The sequence below is a fragment of the Glandiceps talaboti genome, chromosome 16 (assembly GCF_964340395.1).
Source record: "Glandiceps talaboti chromosome 16, keGlaTala1.1, whole genome shotgun sequence".
In the NCBI taxonomy this organism is placed as follows: domain Eukaryota; kingdom Metazoa; phylum Hemichordata; class Enteropneusta; family Spengelidae; genus Glandiceps; species Glandiceps talaboti.
In genome coordinates, this window is record NC_135564.1 from 14,436,997 (window position 1) to 14,459,011 (window position 22,015).

Sequence of the window (22,015 nt, forward strand, 5' to 3'; positions counted from 1 at the left end):
ACCACCACCACCACCACCACCACGAGGAACAATGAGAACTAAAATCGCATGGTAGGTCATGAAGCTATCAGTAAAATGTGGTTGAACAACCCTATGTTCCTAAAGAAATTAGATCTGAAACAAAGTTAGCAGAATGTTTTGAAAAGAGTTGAGAATACAACCAACTTTTACCCTGAAACACTGCGAAACCTGTTTCTTAATAGCACTCCTAGTGGCCAAACTACATCATTCTTTTGTTTTTCTGATAACTGTAATATGGCATATTGAAACAGCAATATTTGCATTAGGTATGAATTCTATTATACTCACAGTATAATAACAAATGTTGTGTTTGTTTACCACCCACAGGTTGGCAACCATATTGATGTTGTGAGTGGACAGTGGGTGGCATTGGATGCTGGTATTGGTGCTGGCGTAGATTCTTATTTCGAGTATCTTGTTAAAGGTAGTATGCTGTTACACAATCCAAGGTTACTGGACATGTTTACAGGTTTGTATGAGTATACTGAAATATCTGCTCAACTCACAGAATAAAAAAAATTGAAAGATTCAGTGGTGTAGGGGTGTAATATAGCAGGCTGTTGTTATTGGTTTCACACAAGACTGATCTAAATACATAGCTGTAATATTACTAATTACATTCTATGTACTGCCACATTAATTATGCAACATGAAGTCTGATTGGTTAGATGAAGATCTTACATTGTCTTTAACCAATGAGGAGGAATCAGGGTTTATCACAATATCCCACGCTAAATGGAATTGCAAAGTTTGTATCGTATAGCTCGGAATGGGTACAACAGCTTGTGCAATCACAGAAATGTATCGTGTGATGTTTTTGTACTGTATAATTTTTCAACTAGTCTTTATCTTAATGTGTAAACCAAATGTGGTGAATCACCCACTGTGAAATTGAAACCATTATCATTCACAAAAACAGAAATAGAAATTTCTAATTTGTTTTAATATTTGTAGAATATGAAACAGTTTTAAAGAAGTACTTGAGACATGACGATTGGTACATGTGGGTGAATATGAAGAAAGGTCATGTGACTATGCCAATATTTCAATCTTTGGATGCTTATTGGCCAGGCATACAGGTGAGATCAACATTAAAATGCAAATATTGTAATCTTTGGATGCTTATTGGCCAGGAACACAGGTGAGGTCATGTGACTATGACAACAGTTCAATCCTTGGCTGTTAATTGGCCAGGAATACAGGACCTGGTGTAATCATATTAGAATATAAATATTACAATCTTTGGAATGGCCAGGAATATTGATACAGGTGAGGTCATGTCATTGTGTAAATATAACAGTCTCAGGATCTTGACTGGTCAATAATACAGGTGAGGTCATGCCACTATGTAAATATTACAAACTTCAGATGTTGATTGGCCAGGAATACAGGTGGGGGTCATACCACAATCCAAGCACACAACAGTTTATAATGAACATTGTCTTTTTTATATTTGTCATTATAATCCACATCAATCTCGATTTCATTTGACTCAGTCATTATGAAAATGTGGTTGTAGTAACAAGTTATCTGAAATGCACAGTAAATATTGGCAAAGAGAAGCCTAAAATGATATCACATAGATGTATGATACATTACAGACTATGTCCTGTTAAGGTAAAATGCACCTCGTGACAAATTTCACCAAAATTCAACATTCTTAAAATCTCTGCAAACACTGCCGTATGAAAGGTTACTTCTTTTGAGACAATAAAAGAAATTTGTGGTCCACTGTCTTGTTTTCAAGGAAATGGTCAATCTTTTATCTTCCATAGAGTTAACGTGTAGTATTTGGCAGCCATATTGGATTTGGCAACCATATTGGATTCTAAAATGACAAAATTTTGACAAAATTTTGACCTCTATTTCAAAGAATTGTATGGTGACCACTTTTTTTTTTTTCATTGAGTTTTCTTGAACAAACTAGCAGCAAAACATTAAACAGTTTATTTCCGAGGTGCATTTTGCATTAAAGACACAGGTTCAAAGAGGATTTATCTAACATATAAAATTTAATAACATCACGGTCATCACAATGTGTTGTAGAATAAAATGCTGACTCTAATGGTTTCTAGTGGGAATGATGAAATAGTGTGTCAGACACTACTTGTACAATTTACAAAGGATACAGCAAGAAACCAGTGAAAGTACAATACTTATTTTCATTGCTGTGTACGGAGTAAGCAGCCCACAGTCGTAACCAGAGCTGATCCCCTGCCTGCAAATTAACAATAGCACTATTACTGACCATATCGTGTGAGGTATCATCATCCCACACGGACACCACTATGTCATCATTCAACAACAAATTTACATAGAGTGGACCTCCATTGAGGTCTTTCCTGAAAGTGAACATGAAGACGTAAGCCCCAGGTACAGTGCAGGTGAATTTGCCGGTGTCTTTGTCAAAGTTATTGCCGATGTTTGACATTATTGTGTCATATGTAATGATCGTGTTTTGATTGGCTACTAATTCTGCAGTTCTTGCGACACTGAAAGCTGATTGTTGAGTCAGTGGAATTCCCGATTGACCTCCTGAACCAGGTGGTCCCTGAGGTCCAGCTTTGCCTGGTAAACCAACACCAGGTGCACCAGGTGGCCCTGTAGAGCCAGGTTCTCCTTTGTCGCCTGGAGTTCCAGGAGACCCATTCAATCCATTATGCCCTGGTGTACCTGAAAGTTGAGAAGAGCTGTATTTATTAAACGGATCCTGATATATTTGGTTGTAGTGAAAGCAGGAATTTAACCCAGTGGGTGGAGAACTAAGTATTTCTCACATTATGCAGGGTATCCTTTGGGGTATGTTTTTCTGCCCATTGCTCTGAAACGGCTGCCATTTTGTTACAGATCAGTGGCAGGGGTAACATCTTTAGTGCTTTGAGCACAAATTAAGATCGAAAGTGCTACATAAGTGTGCATTATCTAAACTATATAAAATCCAGCAATTGTCAAACTCATGTTTAATAGCCAAATAAATAGTAGCCTGGAATCCTGCGGACTAGTTTAGATTTTATACGGCGAGCAAAATATAAAATCCGCAATCTGCATGGATTTCAGGCTAAATAAATAGTCACTTTCAAGGAAATGTCTACCATGATGTACTATAACACAGAAATGAATATCGATCTCAATGGTATACATGTTTTGTTTTTGTAATAATCCTTTTACAAGGAAGACTGCATATTGCTTCTGAGAAAACAGGAAACATCAGATTTTATTTCTACACTCAAATATTAGTACAGGAAGTTAGTTTTGTGTTACAGTTTGGAAGGGGGGGGGGGGGGGTGTTCTATTGGGGAAATGATAAGTAGACCTCTCTAATTGGTATGTTTCACTACTCCAGACCTTGTTTTTTTTCCTTTGGTGTCATATTCCAAAGGTTGTAATGTATTATGGGATGGTACAGCAACTTTTTCAATGTCTAATTTCATCCATATTGCTTATGACCGTGAATGCAAATTATGTATACTAGCAACATCTAGCTGTGTCCAAACTGTGCAGGTTTCTCTTGGGTTTGTTTTTGGTCATTGCACCAATAATCTGTCACATCTATTCCTTTGTCTACAGTTCTTGTTAATCAAGAAGTCTAAATCTCAAAGTTCCATTTTATCATACCCCCAAATTTTTGTGTGTCAATTGGCGTATTTTGTTACTAGGTACTGATAGGTCAGTGGCAGTGTCAATCAACCTCAGAGTCTGTAGATGCTAAACTTGATAATCACACTTGTTCATTCATGTGCTAGTCTGGATACCAATGTAGTTTCTAACTGGTCAACGTCCCTCAATCAGCACAAAAAGTTGTTCATCCAATCAGTGAACCCCAACTGTTACAGTGACCTGAACAATGTATAAGTAGCATCCTGAGCTGACAATTATACCATATTTGGACATTACATAACTGCCCCAATAAACACTAACTTTAAGAGAGACTGTGTTATTGGTTAGAATTTTGTGATTGATTAACAAAGACATGATGTTAATGACTGTGTGGGTGACTGTGGATGAATTTTAAATTGCATCTCATGCATCTCGGGACTTCTAGAGTAATGATTTTGACTATACTGTGAGTGGAGGTGTAACATAACGATACTGTATAGGAACTAGACTAAGTGTGTGCCTATCATCAAATGCAGCATTAAAGGCCATATGGCTTAGGATTAAAATTCATCAAAAATATCGCCTTGTTGTAAGCATTGGACTGTGAAAATTTGTTCTCAGGATTTAGCAGATTAAACGAGACAAACCTGGTGTTCCTGGTATCCCTTGGCAACAGCGATTACAAGAATCCTCTGCATTGTTAACTTGACAACAACTGTATACGACAGCCATTGATAAAACCAGGAAGTGAAGATAGGAAACCATTTTGTGTACGTGTCTCCTGCTGATAAAGGACATTATACGAGAGAGTGAAAGTTAATATTACGGAAAATGTGAAATTTGCAAACTAAAACTATTGTTGAATTTGGGAGATTACACAAGTCGGGGGGGGGGGGGGGGGGGTTAGCAGTGTCTTGGTAATGTAGATATAATCACCTTGTAATCAAGATAGTGTAATTGAATGCTGAATTAAGTTGAATGTTTGACCACTTGAGATGAGAAAAACTTGTCAGAAACGCCACCATGGTCTTTCAGTGTATATTATCAACATCTGTTGATAGCTTATATCAACATTTTGCAATAATATGTACATGTGTAGTTTGTGGCCTGATATTTGATCTACCATTGTATAACATTTTATTATCAAAAAGAAGTAAGTGCAATCTGTATGGTACGACCCTGGGGGTACTACTACTAGACAAAGTTTGTGTTCAAAGAATTCATGAATCTGTACGGTACTACCGTCCATACAGAATGGTGAATTCTTTGAAAACAAACTTGTCTAGTAATAGTACCCCCAGAGTAGTACCATACAGATTGGTGAATTCTTGGCAAACAAACTAGTAGTAGTACCCCTGGGGTACTACTATGAGACAAGTTTGTGTTCAAAGAATTCACCAATCTGTATGGTAATTCCCCCAGGGTACACTAGGCAACCATCTTTTTCCAAAGAATTCACCAACAACCGATCTACATGAAGCAGGAAGTATAGACTAAATTTATGAAATAGGTATAAATTATTTTTGTATGAAAGTTAGCAAGTGATTGCCAATATACAGAAACATTCACAGTAAAAAGAGTTTGTTGTTTATTGTATTTGTTATTTTAAGTAATATGCCAGCTGGTCAGTCAGTAGGGAAACAAAACAATTCCTCAAATATCTTTACCTTAAGGGCTGTTATTTTTAATTCATCCCCCCCCCCCCCCTCCAAAGCAATGCTGTGTCTTTCAATAAACCAAAATGCAATATTGCACTTTTGACAACAATGTAAAATAAACCTCTTGGTGTAGATCACGTTGGGAGATTATTTCTAGCTCAGTCTTTCTTAGTTTACAGGCATTATGGCTCAGATTTTAGACTAGTTCCTGATGGACCGTATTCCATACTACGTTATCTTCATACTATTCTGTCTAGTCAATCTCATTATCTCACACAGAATTCTGTGCTCATCCCCCCTACTGCACTCATATAAACGTGATGACGTTGTGGCGTTCCCATGTGATTTCAGTTTAAATAGACTGGATGGTTGGATATTTGCATATCAGAGTCAAAACCAAAACAGCTGTAGCAAATGAATATTGGGGTTGAACCACAATTAACGCCTTGAGTAACTGGATTGGATAACGTAGTACGGAATACGGTCCATCAGGAACTAGACTACTCAGATTTGGACTTTGCCTGCCTACACCTACATGTAGCCTATTCAAAGATTGGCATTTACCTTCCTAGACCTAACCACATCTACAGCTACAGGCATATTGGCTCAGATTTGGCTACTGCCTGCCATAGCCTGTCTGCAGGCATTGGCTTGATTTTGGCAATTTCACCTTTAGATGCCATTAACAGCCACATATACAGTCTTTGGCTCAAATTTGGTCTTTGCCATTACTACACATACTCAGCAAATAAATACTGTGACATCAGTCTTTTCACTTTAAAGACTCTCTGAGTAAATACAGTAAACACATACACCATGCAGTGTACTGAAGTTGTTTATGTCGACACAACTTGGTCACACAGATCACACAAGTTCTGTTGTACAATCATAAACATCTTTCAGGGTCCAGAAGTGAATGTTCAATCCATGCTCTATTTGCAATGAAGTCAAACCAAACCTAGTCCTGCTTGTAGACAGAGTAAGTCAGGAGACTCAATTCGGATGATACTGTTCTGTTTCAGGAAATGTCAGAATCACCAGAGTCTAGACTTAATACTCAGTGTGCAAGCAGGCCAACTAGCATGAACCAAGCTACACTGACATAATCACAATACACATACTTTAGCAATGTATATCTCAACCAATAGCATCCATAATAACAAATAAACTTACTCAACCAACTGCTTGAACGAGTTCACCACTTGAAAGTTGAATTTCCACCCTCTCAACAGTTAAATGTCTTCACACAACTGCAGTGCAGTGATAATGTGTTGTGACTCAAATTCACTAACATAAAGCCACAGATTATATACCACAATTCTTGGTATCATCTCATCACTTCCTGTGTTATAGATATCAGATATCCCTCCTATCAAGTGGCATGGGGTCAAAGGTCAATGTAAATCAGATGTGATATCCTGCTATACATCTCCATATATATGTGTAATAGGATGTCAGCTGTTTATTCATAAGACAGTATTAGGAAGAACTTGTGAAAATAAAGAGACAGGATAAAGTTACAACTCTCTTGGTATATAGTATTCGTTTTACTAAGGTTTGATAAAGGAAGTTGAGATCGGTATTAAAGATTAGTTGTGGTTTTTCTCACTCAGCAAAGTCAAAACTGCACTAGCTGTAATTGGGCATTGTTTTTTTCAATCAGACAACATCAATATATTCACTGAAAGTAAAAAGTAATGCATGGATGGTGCTGTCAAAGAGTCTTCTCGCCTTGCCCGTACACTGGTTTTCACCTTTCCCTGCCATGCCTGGCTAGCAGCCGTTCACTTTAATGAATGTTAGGCCAGAAAGAAGCTGCACAGTCTTACTGGGTTTTAACTTTTCACGGCTGTGAGATGATGTAAATAGCGTCACCACGTTATTAAAATCAACTCAGAGGGTTTTGTGCTATTTGATGCAAACATATATAATTACCATATTCAGTTGGGGTTGAAAATACTGGGGGAAATCATAATCTATTTTTAGGTTTGAATGAATGGGTGCCAGTGAAATACCAGGCGTGGTAGGGGAGAGGCGAGAGCCAAAAATCCCACACAACTGGATTCTTAGTCTAACTCCTTACAACCATATTCCGATTTTACACTACGATATCTTCATACATTACGTCTAGTCAATCTCGTTACTCAAGGCATTAAATGTGGTTAAACTCCATCGTGAGGTGAAGTGCAAACTTTGCATGTCAGTGGTAATCCATCACAAATTGATAGGTTGTCTTCACCGCTCCTTAGTATTCATTTGGTACAGCTGTTTCAACTATCACAGGAATTTATGCAAATGTCCAACCGAACTCCACTTCCAGTCTGTTTAAACTAAAATCATGTGGGATGCAACGATGTCATCATGTTTATATGAACACTGTAGGGGGGGGGGGCACAGAATTCTGTGCAAGGGTAATGAGATTGACTAGACGTAATGTGTGATTGAGGATAACACAGTGTAAAATTGGAATACAGTCGTCAGGAACTAGACTACTGGATTCTAGGCAATTGCTCTACATAACATTGCAAAGACTTTAGACTGTCACCTTCAAAAGTGTTTTCCAAATCATGATTTATCTCCTTTTTTCGTCAATCTCTTATCTTCATTATTATCAGAGTCTTCTTGGACACATTGATGAAGCCATGAAGACGATACATAATTATCATCAAGTCTGGAGACAACTAGGATTTCTACCAGAATTTTACAGTATTGTCAATGGTTTGCCGGTTGATAAACGGGAAGGATATCCTCTCAGACCAGGTAGGAACATGGCTGTATTAGAATCAGATCTTTTTTATAAACATTCCACCACTCAACAGAATCGCTCAACAGACATTGGCTCATTGACATAATTAAGCAAAGCAAATTTGCATATTTTTCCAATTGTTTTCAAACCTATGTTCTCAGTTTTTAGACTCTTTTGTAAGAAACTTTAGTCATTGATTTACAAAATGTAGTCTACTAGTAAATATTTTGGTCAAAATCTTTCTAATACTCTGACCACTTCATTCTTTTTGAATATATTTAGTATTTGTTGAAAGAAGCAAATAGTAGTATTGTTTCTTGGCAAATTTTGTACTCAATAAACAGTTTTATATGTTACTTGTCACTAATCTCATGTTCTAATTAGCTGGGAGCCCTGCAGATATCATGTACAGGGTTATTTTTCACCAACAGTCGTGTTTTTTGCCTGTTGTATCACATGGTCACTGTAATTTCACATGCAAATTTACAAACCTCACAGACAACCAGAAATCAAACTATATATAATACAGCATTCGAATACTGAAATTAGTGTAAGCTGTACAAAATATCATTGCTGTCTCACAGCAAGATATTAACCAGTATTTTCAAATAACGTAATAAATTTTCTTGTTGTGGTTAATTTCCCCCATATACAAAATGGATGCATTGTCATCTATTTCTAAAAATTGACAAGAGGCAAATTATTACAATTATGTTTTTGGTTTTTTTGTATTTAATAACATTTTTATTGGGCTTATTACAAAGATATAACTCTTTTCATGTAAAAATTGTGTATTCCAGAATTAGCAGGAAGTGTATAATTTCATTCATTCAAAGATCTTAAGGTAATTTATCAAATTGTGTTTTTCTTTCCAGAATTGATAGAAAGTGCTGTGTATTTGTATAAAGCAACTAAAGATCCATTCCTGCTGCAGATAGGGCGGGATATCTTAGAATCAATTGAAGCCAGTGCAAAGACAAAGTGTGGCTATGCTTCGGTAAGTTGTCATTTTTAACTTGCTTTGGTAAACAGACTGAATGAAAATCAGGTTCAAGTTTATTTCACTTGTTAAAGTATACAGAAACTGGATAGAAATATTTGATATTTAACATTTAAATTGGTATTCTACTACACCTGGTTTGAGTTCTGCTAATATGGTAATTGAAAATGATGATGCAGTGAAATGGAATACTACTTAAGCAACTTTTTAACATTAAATTAGTAATCTAAACACCTGGTTTGAGTTTTTCTAATATGGTAATTGAAAATGATGGTTCATTAAAATGGAATACTACTTAAATAAGTTTTTAACATATTAGTATTCTAATACACCTGGTTTGAGTTCTGCTAATATGCTAATTGAAAATGATGGGTCAGTAAAACGGAATACTGCTAAAACGTAATGTTTAATTTGTAGTAATTTTGGGAACCCTTGTTGGGGTGATAGTCATAAAGTGTGGGCACCCCAAAGATGAGTCTAACCGAAACTACGTCTAACAGTAACATATTTTCATCTCTTTCAGATCAAAGATGTGAGATCTCACAAACTTGACAATCGAATGGAGTCATTCTTTTTAGCAGAAACAACCAAATATTTATACCTATTATTTGATCCTGATAATTTTATGCACAATGACGGTCGTCATGGTGACAAGATTGAATTAGAAGATAGGACCTGTATAATTAATACCGGTAGTTATATCTTAAACACAGAAGCACATCCTATCGACTTGGCTGCATTAGATTGCTGTCACAAATCGTCTCAAAATTTTCAAAATTATTTAAAAAACCTTAAAGGTAGTAACTATGAAAAACTTCAAAATCTTCAACATTATCTAGATACTAAAAATACAAAATTTGAAGAATCAAAAGGTCTTACGTCACAGTATAATTGTTCAGCACAAAGTTTCCATAGTCGTCTGTCGTTGCTTGGTGAAATGTTTCGTGATGAGGATGAGCTCTGATATTAATAAAATATACATGTTTTTTGTTAATTTTACATCAAAACGTTTTCTTGTTGCCAACTTGTAATGTATCCCTTATGCAAATGAGTAGCAGTACCAACCAATGGAAACTTGTTGGTTTGTTTACCAATCCTTGTCATGTGTTTTCAATGTTATAACATCTGGGGAAATGACATCGAAAAACCAAAAATGGTTGAACATAGATCAACTCCACACAAATTTCAAATCTGGTCAGACTGAACATGTGGAGTGGATTTCCTCAAATCTGCAGCTGATTGGTCTGATGACATCATACTTTGACCTATAACCTTTATATCTTAGGGATGGACCAAAATACTTGTACTAGAATAATTAAATTCAATATGTTATTTTTTTTTGTCTTTCATGTATCATGATTTTTTTTTTCAGATAATATTTCTGTCTTGATATGTAGAGGGGCATAATTACTTTTGCCTTGCTTCTGATCATGAAGAGACTCTGATAACAAATGTAAATGTAAATAAAGTAACAATTGTTTGAAAAGATTGTAAAGTGTCAGCACCTGTAATTGCCAATTCCTGAGATGTGCAACTAATTATTATTTTTTGCAAACTAACATTGAGTGCCCACAGGAGTGTTAACTCTATAAATATAGGCCAGTTTGATCTGAAATTTGGTGAGGTTTCTATGGATGTGTGAATGAAAAAATTGTTGATGACATGATGATGTCATCAGTGATATGCAAATTAGGTGTAAACATGTTATTTTTGGGTCTAAATCTTCATATCCAAGTGAAATTTGATGGGGATATTACTAAGGATGTGTGGATAGTAAATTATGTAAAATCTTGAATTTGGGATGGGTGGGGTATGCTGTCCTGGCACCAAATATCAACCATTTTCTTGGGAGGTTTTTGGGGCACTATACAGGTGTGTACAAGAGAATGACCACCCGCCCTGCCTTTAAATGGTAGAAGCATTCTGGACATTCTTTAAACACCTAGGCATTCTAGGGGTAAGGGTTTAAGAGATTAGGAGCTCCTAACTGTAAACACACACACACATCGAACACAATATCGATATCAGTAGTTATATACTACATTAGCTGTTCGGGAAAAATAGTTTCTTTAGTTTAAATTTCTTGTGTAGGTGTCTTGGGATGAGCAGATATAAGTTTGTTCAAGACAAGTTGGGTTATTGATATGCAAAATTAGGGGTAAAATATAATTTTTGTAAAATGATGACTATAATGTAAAAGTACAATATTTTACCAACTTTCTGTGTGAAATATGTTCTATAGTGTGTGTGAGTCATCATATGAAACCACTAACCACTTTATTACTTTGCTAAAACAAATCTGCATAGTGGAAGAGCTGAACAGCAGAACCACTTCTACATATGTTACAAAAAGAAAAAAAAGGAGAGCGGAGCTATTCTGACTGATAGGTCACTTGTTAGGAAAGGTGGCACAAACATTCATTTTAGCCAGGCTTTAAAACAACTTTACTGAATTTATGATAGTTCCAGCTATAATTTAATGCCGCTTTAATTTTCATTAGATGAACTTAAATGCTTATTCATTTAATAGTTAATATGCAAAATTACATATTTTGATATGTGTGATGGCACTCCATGATGTTATGAAGATAATATATATTATTTAATCATTATTATTAATGGTTTATTCATATTGTACATAGTTTGACACGACTCGCCTAACAGGATATACATCTTATCGAACAACGAAAAACGAACAATTTCATTTGTAAAAAAAAAAATCAAACAAAAAAAAATCCCAACCATATTAACCTTTCAAAGAGGAAGAAGGTCAAAGGACAGTAACATGAAAAGGATAACTAGAATGCAATCAAATTGAAAAAAAACAAACTTTACAGCTAAATGAAGAAATCGCGCCTAGTTCACTACTAACGTCATCGGATTTTCATCAAATTGTATATATGTGTAATCGTATCCTAGATACGATTGAATGTTTCGTTTTTATTTAAATTGGGCACCTGTTTTAGATCATATGAGCATATGCCCTTAGAGAACTTGTCACACTACATTGCAATACAAGATTTTAATTGAAGAACAGGTCAGCTAACTGAGCACAAAACGAAGTCTGGTTTTTTTAAAGTGTGGATTTATGCAATCATTATGGTAAGTTCGTAGATCTTCGTACACTACCAGACAAATGTAACTTGACCAACACTCGCGGGACAAATGCATTCGAAACGCGGGGAAATTTGCGTGACACGCAAATGCGTGTTGGGAGTCACGTGGAGTACTCGCGTTATATCCCTCGTGTTTCATTTCAACCCGTGTGTTGCGTGTCACACTGTACATGCATGTCTTTTTAAGTGTTTCAAGATTTCACATCATGGTAGTGTAGAATGATATTCATGAACCAAGGATGCATTCTGCACACCCAAAAAATGAAACATTTACTGTTTACGTTGTTTTCTGTTACTAGACTCAAACGTGTGACTATTACACTTCACGTAAGCATGCGGTTTGTTGTGTTGTGACCATGTCGTGACTAACTGTATTCGACTACATCGTTTGGCGTCTTTCACAATTGCGATTGTACATGTATGTAATAAAACGTGCCTGCACACTTGACGACTCAAAACATTAGATGAACGATATCTTCCGGTCGATGAAAGACGGGCGCGTTCACTTCGTCTGTATTATGCATATTGAAAATGTCTTACTGTGTTGCTTATGTGACTACTTTCCGGTTTTAGTACAATCCGTAATTTTAACAGTTAAAACATATACTAGTATTAATAACTTCAGCCTCAGACAACTATAGTGGTTTGAGTTTCAGCTAAACAACAGCAAGGCTTTCATATTGCCGTAATAGCCGGCAATTTACATGTTTGTGTATTTATCATTTGGAAGTAGCTTACAGCATGAAGGTAGACAAAGGTTGTGATTTTACTAGTCTAGTAACTAGTAGGGAAACAATGAGATTACTTAGCTACACAGTGCACAAGTCGTACAGATACCCGTAAAACACGTTTCTAACTTGAATGGGAACAAGACGAAACATACACTGTACTTCAACATTATTCAGAGTCGTCGCCATGTGGAGGTCACGAGTGTTATGGTCAATACAAATATGTACAGTGTATGAGTAAATGACCGTGCGAGTAGAATACATTTGCATTAACACTCAAGGCTAGCGACTTTTTCTACTCCGCTGCAGGTGATAACACAATTTCATATTTACCCACTTCTTATGAATGGCTTCCAATGAAATTTAGTTTGTGTCTTATAAATCTTTGAGCATAGACGTCGTTTCTCTCCAACCTTACGCTATGCTTTGAGTTTGTAACATGTTGGAAACGACGACGTCATCAGTGGACATTTCTGCGCGCAATGTACATAGGCTTATAAGTATTGTTAAAGTCAACGACACCCGGGACTTGTATTCTCACAAGTAGTTTTTGAACTTTTTACTGAAGTTCAAACGATTAAAAGAAGTGTTTTAGTGGTCTGAGACTTAAGTCGTGGTTTTGTCCTTGGAGTTTAATGAACACACACTAGATTTGTTTAGTTTCCTACCCTATTAAATTGTCTTACACATTCATTACATCGAATGTTATCCTGGATGTGTTTAAACACCGTAGTTTATTTATTTTAGGAATAACGACATCTAATCTATGCTTGTGTCAACAGTTCTTGAAATGTGCACGTATGTCATTTTAGCGAGTGTTATGTTTCTTGAAAATCGTTTTTGAAACAGAAAGCATTTTTATATCGTTGCTACATGAAACGATCAATAACTAAATTTGTTGTAGTGAAAAAGTATAGTAGCCCTAATCACGTTTATTTACGCTGTGTGCAATCATTACAGATTCAATGAACAAGTACGTCTTTTACAGTAGATTTTTACATGTTATATTTTCCGTACCGTCTCGGGCGAAAATCAGTAGTGCGTTCATCATGCATCATGTTGCTGTCTTTGAAACGACGGCATGGTCGTGAACTATTGTCGTTGGCTTGTTTTTGACTTAAGCCTAGTCTTTGATTTTCAAGTCCATTGATCGTTTCTTACATATGATTCGTCATGCGTCAGGACATATTATGTAATATGTTTGACTGCTGCTATTGTGTTCCTATTTTATATTTTCTGACTGGAGAGCTGTCACAGTAAATCATTCATGTTTTGCCCATGTGCATGTGTGTAGCATGTTATTGTTCACATCTGCATTTACCTGTAAAATACATTGTGATTGATCGACTTCGACTTGCGCAACATGTCTGCTAGCTAGGTATGAGAACGCTCTTCAAAGTTCAAAGTTCGAATTGCGTGAAATATAATTAGCGACACATAACTTCGACCATGGGTGGATTGGTGGAGATTCTGTCAAAATACCAACTAACGTGTAACCAACGAAATCTCATGACAGTAATTTTCATTTTCAATACTTTCTTAGATTTGCTAATTACGTGTATTTGCAATAGGAGAATTCAGTGCCGTTGCAAGGTTGACGCAATCTTTCGCTTACCGAGATTAGTAGTTAAATCACTTGTACACTAACATGAAGTGGTTTCGCAACATTTTGTATAAAACACTTCCGAGTACAAATATGTAAATCTTACTAATTTCTTTTCCTGTTACAATGATGTGATTTTGTGTAGAATGTGTCAATTGTTTTAATGTCAGGGCCCGTAATTTTCACATGAAGTTCTCTTGTCCGTCGGGAGAACGGATTTATGTTTTCACTTGTTCAGACACAAAGTTTACTTGGCAAAAGGCGTCGTGCGACGGCCTACCTGACTTATAGTATATTGAATACTGTAATATTTCATTATGATAAAATAATTGTAAATGGTATGGCATGAAACAATATACTTTGAGTATTTTTGTTGATGTTAGTTTTCGAAATTCAAATTTCAATTTCGACGGATCAGGAGAGGGTATTGTCATCACCTTGACATGTTGAAATAACAGCAGATAGGAAATTTAACTGTTTAGTCCTTGAATTTAAAAAATCTACAGGGGAGGGAGGGAACTCCCTGCCGTACCCACCACCCACTTGGCTCCTTCAAACTTCAAATCAACTTTTACCGTTTACCTTTCAATTTTACCAGCAATAAGTGCTTGTAGTCTAGCTATCGTTCCAACAACTTCCTCACGTCACTTATACATGTACGCCACAATACAACATGTACATGTGATCATGACACGCGTGTACCATGTCTTCACTTTAATAGTGAGGTCATGCAAGGAGGACTTTAATAGCTATCCATGTAATACGTCGATGTCAAGTCATACCAAATATGATCCAGTATTTATGTCAGAAGTGGAACTAGTTTAATTGTATCTGCTGTCCAGTAGTGGAATGTGATGAGCTACAATAATACATTATAAATGAACTGCTATCACACTATCATAGGTTTTGACAACGCTTCACACATGCATAAAAAGTGTGTTGTTTTCAGTGTCACTCAACGGTCACCCAACTCTCGTGGCCCGGGATTATTTTCGTGGCTATCCTGAAAGGGTCTATAACACATTTTCAGACGATAAAATCTTTGAAATAACAACCATTTAAATAACGTGTGCGTCTTTTGATTTACAAAATGTATATAATATGCTACAAATACACGAATCCTGTAGTTTATTGAGTGTCCGTATCGTTCAGTAAACCCTCGTGGGGTGGGATAATTTATGTTGACTTTACCTCATAAGTGACAAATTTGATAGAGAAATTAAACCTAAGCCTGAATATTCGTCGATGGAAAATAAATATTCTTAGTTACTTTTACATACGGGAGTATTCTGAATGTGTGTCTATAGACTAGGGTTCGCACGGTCCTGGAAAACCCTAGAATTTCAAACCCTCCCTAGAAACCCTGGAAAATGCACCCTAACCCTAAAAATGATCGCGATCGATTGATTGGCGATCGACATTTCAGTACGTGCTCGAGCACATATTCACATGATTCACTATACTCGTTGAATAACCTTTTTACCCTTTATACTGTACCATACGAACTTTTGGTTTTGCCCTGTTCGGAGTCCATCAACGTCATATCAACGTTCTCTTGATTACATGACCTGACTATTAATTTTCAAATTATTACATCAAGTTTCCACTTTGAACACGCCCATCTGAAGCCCTGATCGACGTGTAAACTTAACAACTGTAAATTAAAAGGGAAATGCCTGACATATTCGATGATATCGTCTAAATATCTAACATTTTGGATAACTATCCCTTTCCCAATGATCGGTAATATCGGATAAAAGACTTCGTCTTGAAAGTCTAAGTTATTCAATGTGTTAGATATCTATCGGATAGCATCGATAACATCGATAACATTTGATAAATATGCTTCATTGGGAAGGAATCTCTGTCGTCTGGATAGGTATTCAAAATGCTTGTTTTTTAGACAATATTATCGGATAAAAACGCTTCATCGGGAAGAGAATTCCGTCGTCAAGTTTGTCTAAGTTTTTCCAAATGTTATATGTTTAACGATGCTATCGGATAACACCCGACACTACCGTACAGGCGTAGGCACACGTCCACACAAATGGCTGTCTGATATAGTTATTTTTCGTTGAAATAGAATTGACGAAATGCAATAACAACGTAGTACATTTTTGTAATTACATTTCTTCTTGTAGACGTAGGTATTGTTTTCAAGTTGCACTATCACCGTTTTGATTTCTGAAGGCCAGAGTTAATATGTAGTTTATTGAATGTCATGGTGTAACTCTGTCGTTCACGCAACCCTCGTGTTGCGGGACCATATTTCCATTTTGTACTTGTTAAGGATGCATAAATTTTTTCTTGCATTCATTTAATATGACAGCTTTTATCACCACAATAGTTAAAGGGAACACACTGATTGCGTACGTATATATATCAAAGATAACTGTTTTTGCTGCATACTTGGTATTCACAGTATTCGGCCACTTTTTCATCTCCTCGTATCACAGGTTCATTTTTGTGACTATCGAAAAAGAGACAAGTTATGCTTTCAAAAATAAACGTTTTAAGAATCTGTGCATCTTTTTATCTCGCAAATATAATAAATAATGTAAGTTTTCTCAATACCTCACCGGCACAGACAGCATGTACATGTACATGCACATTGTACATGTACTGTGGTGCGTCAACTCGCGTGACTTGGGCCGTGTTTCGTGGCTAACCTTAAATGTCAAATCTTATATGAGATATGATAAAACTGCTTAGTTGAAAAGGGATCTCCGTCATCTAGATAGTCTAAATTACGAAACTGTTAGATTTTTGGACGATGTTATCGGATAAAAACGCTTGGACGGGAAGGGACCTCCGTCATCAACTTTGTTTAGTACGTTATTCAACATGTTAGATTAATTTATTTGGTCGGCGTGTAGTCATCCAGGATGTTTGCACGAAATACATTTACTACATTATTTTATACATTCACTACTTATTATTACGAATGTACATTGCATGTTTGATTTCATTATTTCAGCACAAGAAAAAAAAACGTACCATAAATCTTAATCACTAATTCATCTGCTTTTACATGTAATACATCTAACATGACGCTGTCGTACATGGCACACATCTACATGTACACACATTTTAATTGACTGAAATGGTTGTCCGATACAATTATTTTTTCGTTGAAATAAAATGGGCAAAATGCAATACAAAGTAATTTATTTTTATCTTATAAACGTAGGTATTCTTTTCAAGTCGCACTATCACATGCCAGTTTACATGAGAGTTATGTAGTGTACATGATTGTACATGTGTATAAGATGTCACGATGTAACTCTGTCGTTCACGCAACACGTCACGCAACCCTCGTGTTGCGGGACCATATTTCCAGTTTGTACTTTGCATCTTTTCTAAGCTTTTGTCACCAAAGTCATTTTAAGGAGGAACACGCCGAGTTTGTACGTTTATCAAGTTTAACTGTGGTGTCTCTGTGCCTCTCAACTGTCATTGAACTCGAAAATCACGGAGTAACGTGTGGAATTGTGTCTTTCCCTAGATAGGGTATGTAGCTATGTATTACCTGTGGGAGCTAAACTAGATAAACGCAGCTAAACTGCATGACTTTAGCGGATATGTATGTTCTAAACTTATAAACTATCCACTAATTAGTCCCTAGCGAAAAAAGTTTTACAAGGATGTATCCGCTAATTATCGCATCTAAATATCGTTCTCAACTTTATCAATGTGACAATAGGGAGTATGATTTTTGAAGCATGTGCTAAAGTATATAATGAGACGTACATATGATGTGATGAGGAGCGAGATGGTCATCAGTTGTTGAAAAATATTTGCAAATTTTGGCGAGGCAGTACTGTTGACTGGCTTTTAAATGAACAGCGTTTGAATTTAAGTACTTTACGTCCGAGAATTGTCTGGAGGAGAACTTTGGTTACGACACTAGAGGAATGAGAAGATATATAGCAGGAGTATGTGAAGAAGAAGTTGAAATAATTTTCAGCAGCGAGCCGAAGGTACGAAATCAATATTGTATACTTCTTTTTCTTCTTTTTTGAATTTCTTTTTGTACTGGGAATTCCTCCCACCGATTTTCTGTTATGCAGACATGTACACACAATCACACGAATTTCCACAGAGTTCCATTCAGGTGTGGGACTACCTGACAGGGCCATGTTGCACGCTCTATATCACGTTACAGCTGTGGAACTGTCAAGGCTTTCCCAGTCAGTCCACAGGCTATCATTGAGTCACCCAGGCCCGGCAAACAGCACCTGTGGGCTCGTGTGAGTAATCGTCCCCGACTTTTCGAGTCATTATTCTAAGCCCCCCCCCCCCCCCCCGATATTCGCATTGGTCTTGTGAGTGAGAGACGGCTGAGTGATACAGCCTACCCATCGAGTCTGTAGAACACTCGCCCTGGATTTGGGTCGGTCACAGAAAAATCCCTAGTTTCCAGTGGGATTCAAACCCATCAGTCGACCTCCCGACTGCTACTCCTGTGCACTAACCACCATGCTACACGGAGCTGGTATATCGAATCAATATGTATGATTTTTTTAAAAACATGTTTTCACACACACACACACGTACGTACGTACATACACACGTACGTACGTACGTACGTACGTACGTACATACATACATACATACATACATACATACATACATACATACATACATACATACATGCATACATGCACGCATGCATGAATGCATACATACATACATACATACATACATACATACATACATACATACATACATACATACATACAGTACAAGACTGCAACGAAAACTGTGAAACATTTATAGGACATTTCATATATAGAGACACACAATTAGGCCGACTTCTTTTTTGTCTCGTCAAATGCCTGCTCCCGCGCCGCAAACCCATTTTAGATGTAGTAATCACGTTACTTCTGGGACGGAAAAAAATCGACAATTTATGCTGCAGCTTGGATCGAATTATGAAGATTTCTCGGGTTCGATTACATTCTGGTATTTTGCTATCGACTTGTAAGTTGTAGCGATTGTTGAGCTCCTAGTTTTATCGAGGTCCAAATCAGCAATAGAATTCGATGATCAACCCAATGCTCTCCAAAATCATTAGTAGTATTTTCACTATTGCTACTATTGTAAGACACGACGCCTATATAGCTATGCTACATAAGATTTATAAAAAAAACAATCCATCGAACATGATAAAGTCGTCATTGAATTTGCCACTGGCTGCTATTGTTTAGTATACTACATGTAAATATACTGAGACGAAACGCTCCTCTCTATATGACGTTGTATTCCCAAACGTTAGAACAATAGGCAGTGTAACATATAACTTGTAAGTTCATGGCTGCTCGGGTCGGTCGCCAATCGCCTGTTTGACTTTTTTTTTCTCACTTCTGCAATTTTGAATAGTTACCTTTGAATTTACTGGTTAAGAGTCATGTAAAGAAAAAAATTCAAGATTGTGGTATAGGGTATATAGAATCACCTTTAAAAGAGGGGGAAACACACCCGTTGATGTGTCATATCTCACACAATTCTTGAGATTCAAGTGCCAGATTGTTTTTCGTTTGATTATATTTGCTGTGACGTAACCATAATACTATGAGTTGTAAACAGAAACATTCTTGACGTTCGACTAGCATGCATAAAATTTGAAAGGAGGACACACCGCTTCATGGATTCTACATTACACAAAAATTATATATTGGCGTTTATATTATACTTTCCGCGATTTTCGAAGAAAAATAAATATCGTAGCCTTCCACAAAAACAAACACAAACGCTGCCGTTTCCCGCAATTTTCTCCTACTCGGAAAGGTCACTGATTCCGTAAACAGGCTAGGCGAGCTAGACTTCACATGTGTGCATAAGATTATAAGATTTACTTATTGTATTAGTGGTCTGAGTTCAAACACCTTCCACCTTCCCCAGTGCTGTAACATCTTTTGCCCGTGGCATTCCTCGCTAATTCATCGTTACCAGAATTTGATTGTTTCTAAGGACGTATTATTAGGCATGCTTACGATAATTTCTTTACATGTCTACGCACAGGCTTCCAATCCCTGTTACTGTCTGTACCATATATATTTTATTTGACCATTTTCGTCAGGGACGAAAATCTCTGGTTTGCGAAAGCTACTACCATCGAATACATCCAGTTGATAATATTTGTCTCTGTCACTATCTTTAAATCTCCTTCCATTGATCTGCTTCCATGCATTGAATCTAGCTCACTGTACGCCCACTACTCCATTCACCAATTGTGAGGTCATGTAATGTTATATAATGTTATGTAATGTACATTAGTCATAAAACAAGGTTCACGTACCCAATATCTGAATACAATATTGAGGATAGCGCAACATGTTATCTGTAAAGAATAATATTTAACTCGAGAGTGTAATCACTGTGAGGGCAAATCGTATGCGGCGTCCACGATCGATATCAGACGATAAACGTAATATTTGATTGTAATACATTTGTAACATTTGATATATATGTAACAACGTCAAGTAAAATCACACGTTCGCAAACTATTCCTGGTAACATATTTTTGGTTCATCTGAAGACATTTCATCACCCAGTATCTGGGCTATTACAGATCCTGTACTTACATTCAACTAAAGTCATGATCGTACATAGCGGTAGAAACATACATATAAAGAGTACAGAGTAGAGACTGAACTTCTTGAGATAGTCACAGCTCAGACCACTAAGGTCACACCAAGACAAATCACTGGGCTATCAACAATTCCATTTATCCGCATTTCTCAAGTCAAGCACCAACAACATTTCAGTGAATTTGATATTTTATTATTGTAAATGTGGTAGGCAGTGTTGTACTTACATTTGTTTCGGGTACTAGCCACGAAACACGGCCCAACTCACGCAGTAAGGTGTATTAGCTAGTTTTGAAAGTTTAGCTAGGACTTAGAAGTTTAGACAGCTAAGCTAGAAGTGTATAAATCTAAACTTTTTTAAGTTTAGAAAGTTTAGCTTGAAATTTAGTCATCTAAGTTAGAAGTGTCTAACCATTATGGTCTAACTCTAATTCTAAACTTTATAAACTATAGCTATCTAAAGTTTATCAACTTTAGCTCGATATTTAGATGGTCTAAATAGCGGATAAAGTTTAGACTTTATAAACTATCCACTATTTAGACCATCTAAATATCGTTATAAACTTTCTAAATTGTCCACTATTTAGACGATCTGAACTTAAATATCCCACAACGATATATCCGCTATTTAGACGATCTAAATATCGTTCTGAACTTTATAAATTATCCGCTAACTAGATGAACTGTCCCTACTGTAAAAAGTTTTACAAGGATATATCCGCCAATTATCCGATCTAAAAATCGTTGTAAACTTTAGAAAGTTTATAAACTATCCACACTTATGCCCTTTATCTGTCATAATGTTGACACATTGTTTGACATGTACGGGATTAGCACACACTTACATAACCTCTTCTCAATTATGGCATTTCTGTACTCACATATGACCCCATAAAAATTGAACTTGTATTACGTCATTCTTCTAACATTAGATTTAAACTTGCCTAGCCACT

At 36.4% G+C, this 22,015-nt stretch overlaps 2 protein-coding genes across 3 annotated transcripts in view; one reads left to right on the forward strand and one right to left on the reverse strand.

The window, feature by feature from the left end:
* LOC144447859 (ER degradation-enhancing alpha-mannosidase-like protein 2) overlaps positions 1–10,406 on the forward strand; it is a 90,284-nt gene extending 79,878 nt beyond the window's left edge. Inside the window, exons 6-10 of the mRNA XM_078137978.1 lie at positions 349–490; positions 976–1,100; positions 7,892–8,036; positions 8,898–9,019; positions 9,546–10,406. Of these exons, the coding sequence (XP_077994104.1) occupies positions 349–490; positions 976–1,100; positions 7,892–8,036; positions 8,898–9,019; positions 9,546–9,986 (975 nt within the window). The 3' untranslated portion in view covers positions 9,987–10,406. The remainder of the gene's footprint in view (positions 1–348; positions 491–975; positions 1,101–7,891; positions 8,037–8,897; positions 9,020–9,545) is intronic.
* Positions 993–6,586, reverse strand: LOC144447861 (caprin-2-like). 2 transcript variants are annotated; one of them, XM_078137979.1, is made up of 3 exons: positions 6,450–6,586; positions 4,266–4,402; positions 993–2,694 (listed from the first exon to the last, which is right to left on the reverse strand). In XM_078137979.1, exons 2-3 carry the CDS (start codon positions 4,381–4,383, stop codon positions 2,138–2,140), a joined length of 675 nt encoding a protein of 224 aa, XP_077994105.1. In that variant the 5' UTR covers positions 4,384–4,402; positions 6,450–6,586; the 3' UTR covers positions 993–2,137. The 2 variants fall into 2 exon arrangements, with proteins under 2 accessions (XP_077994105.1, XP_077994106.1); XM_078137980.1 differs by having other exon boundaries at positions 4,266–4,399; positions 6,450–6,549.
* Positions 10,407–22,015: the final 11,609 nt, after the last annotated feature.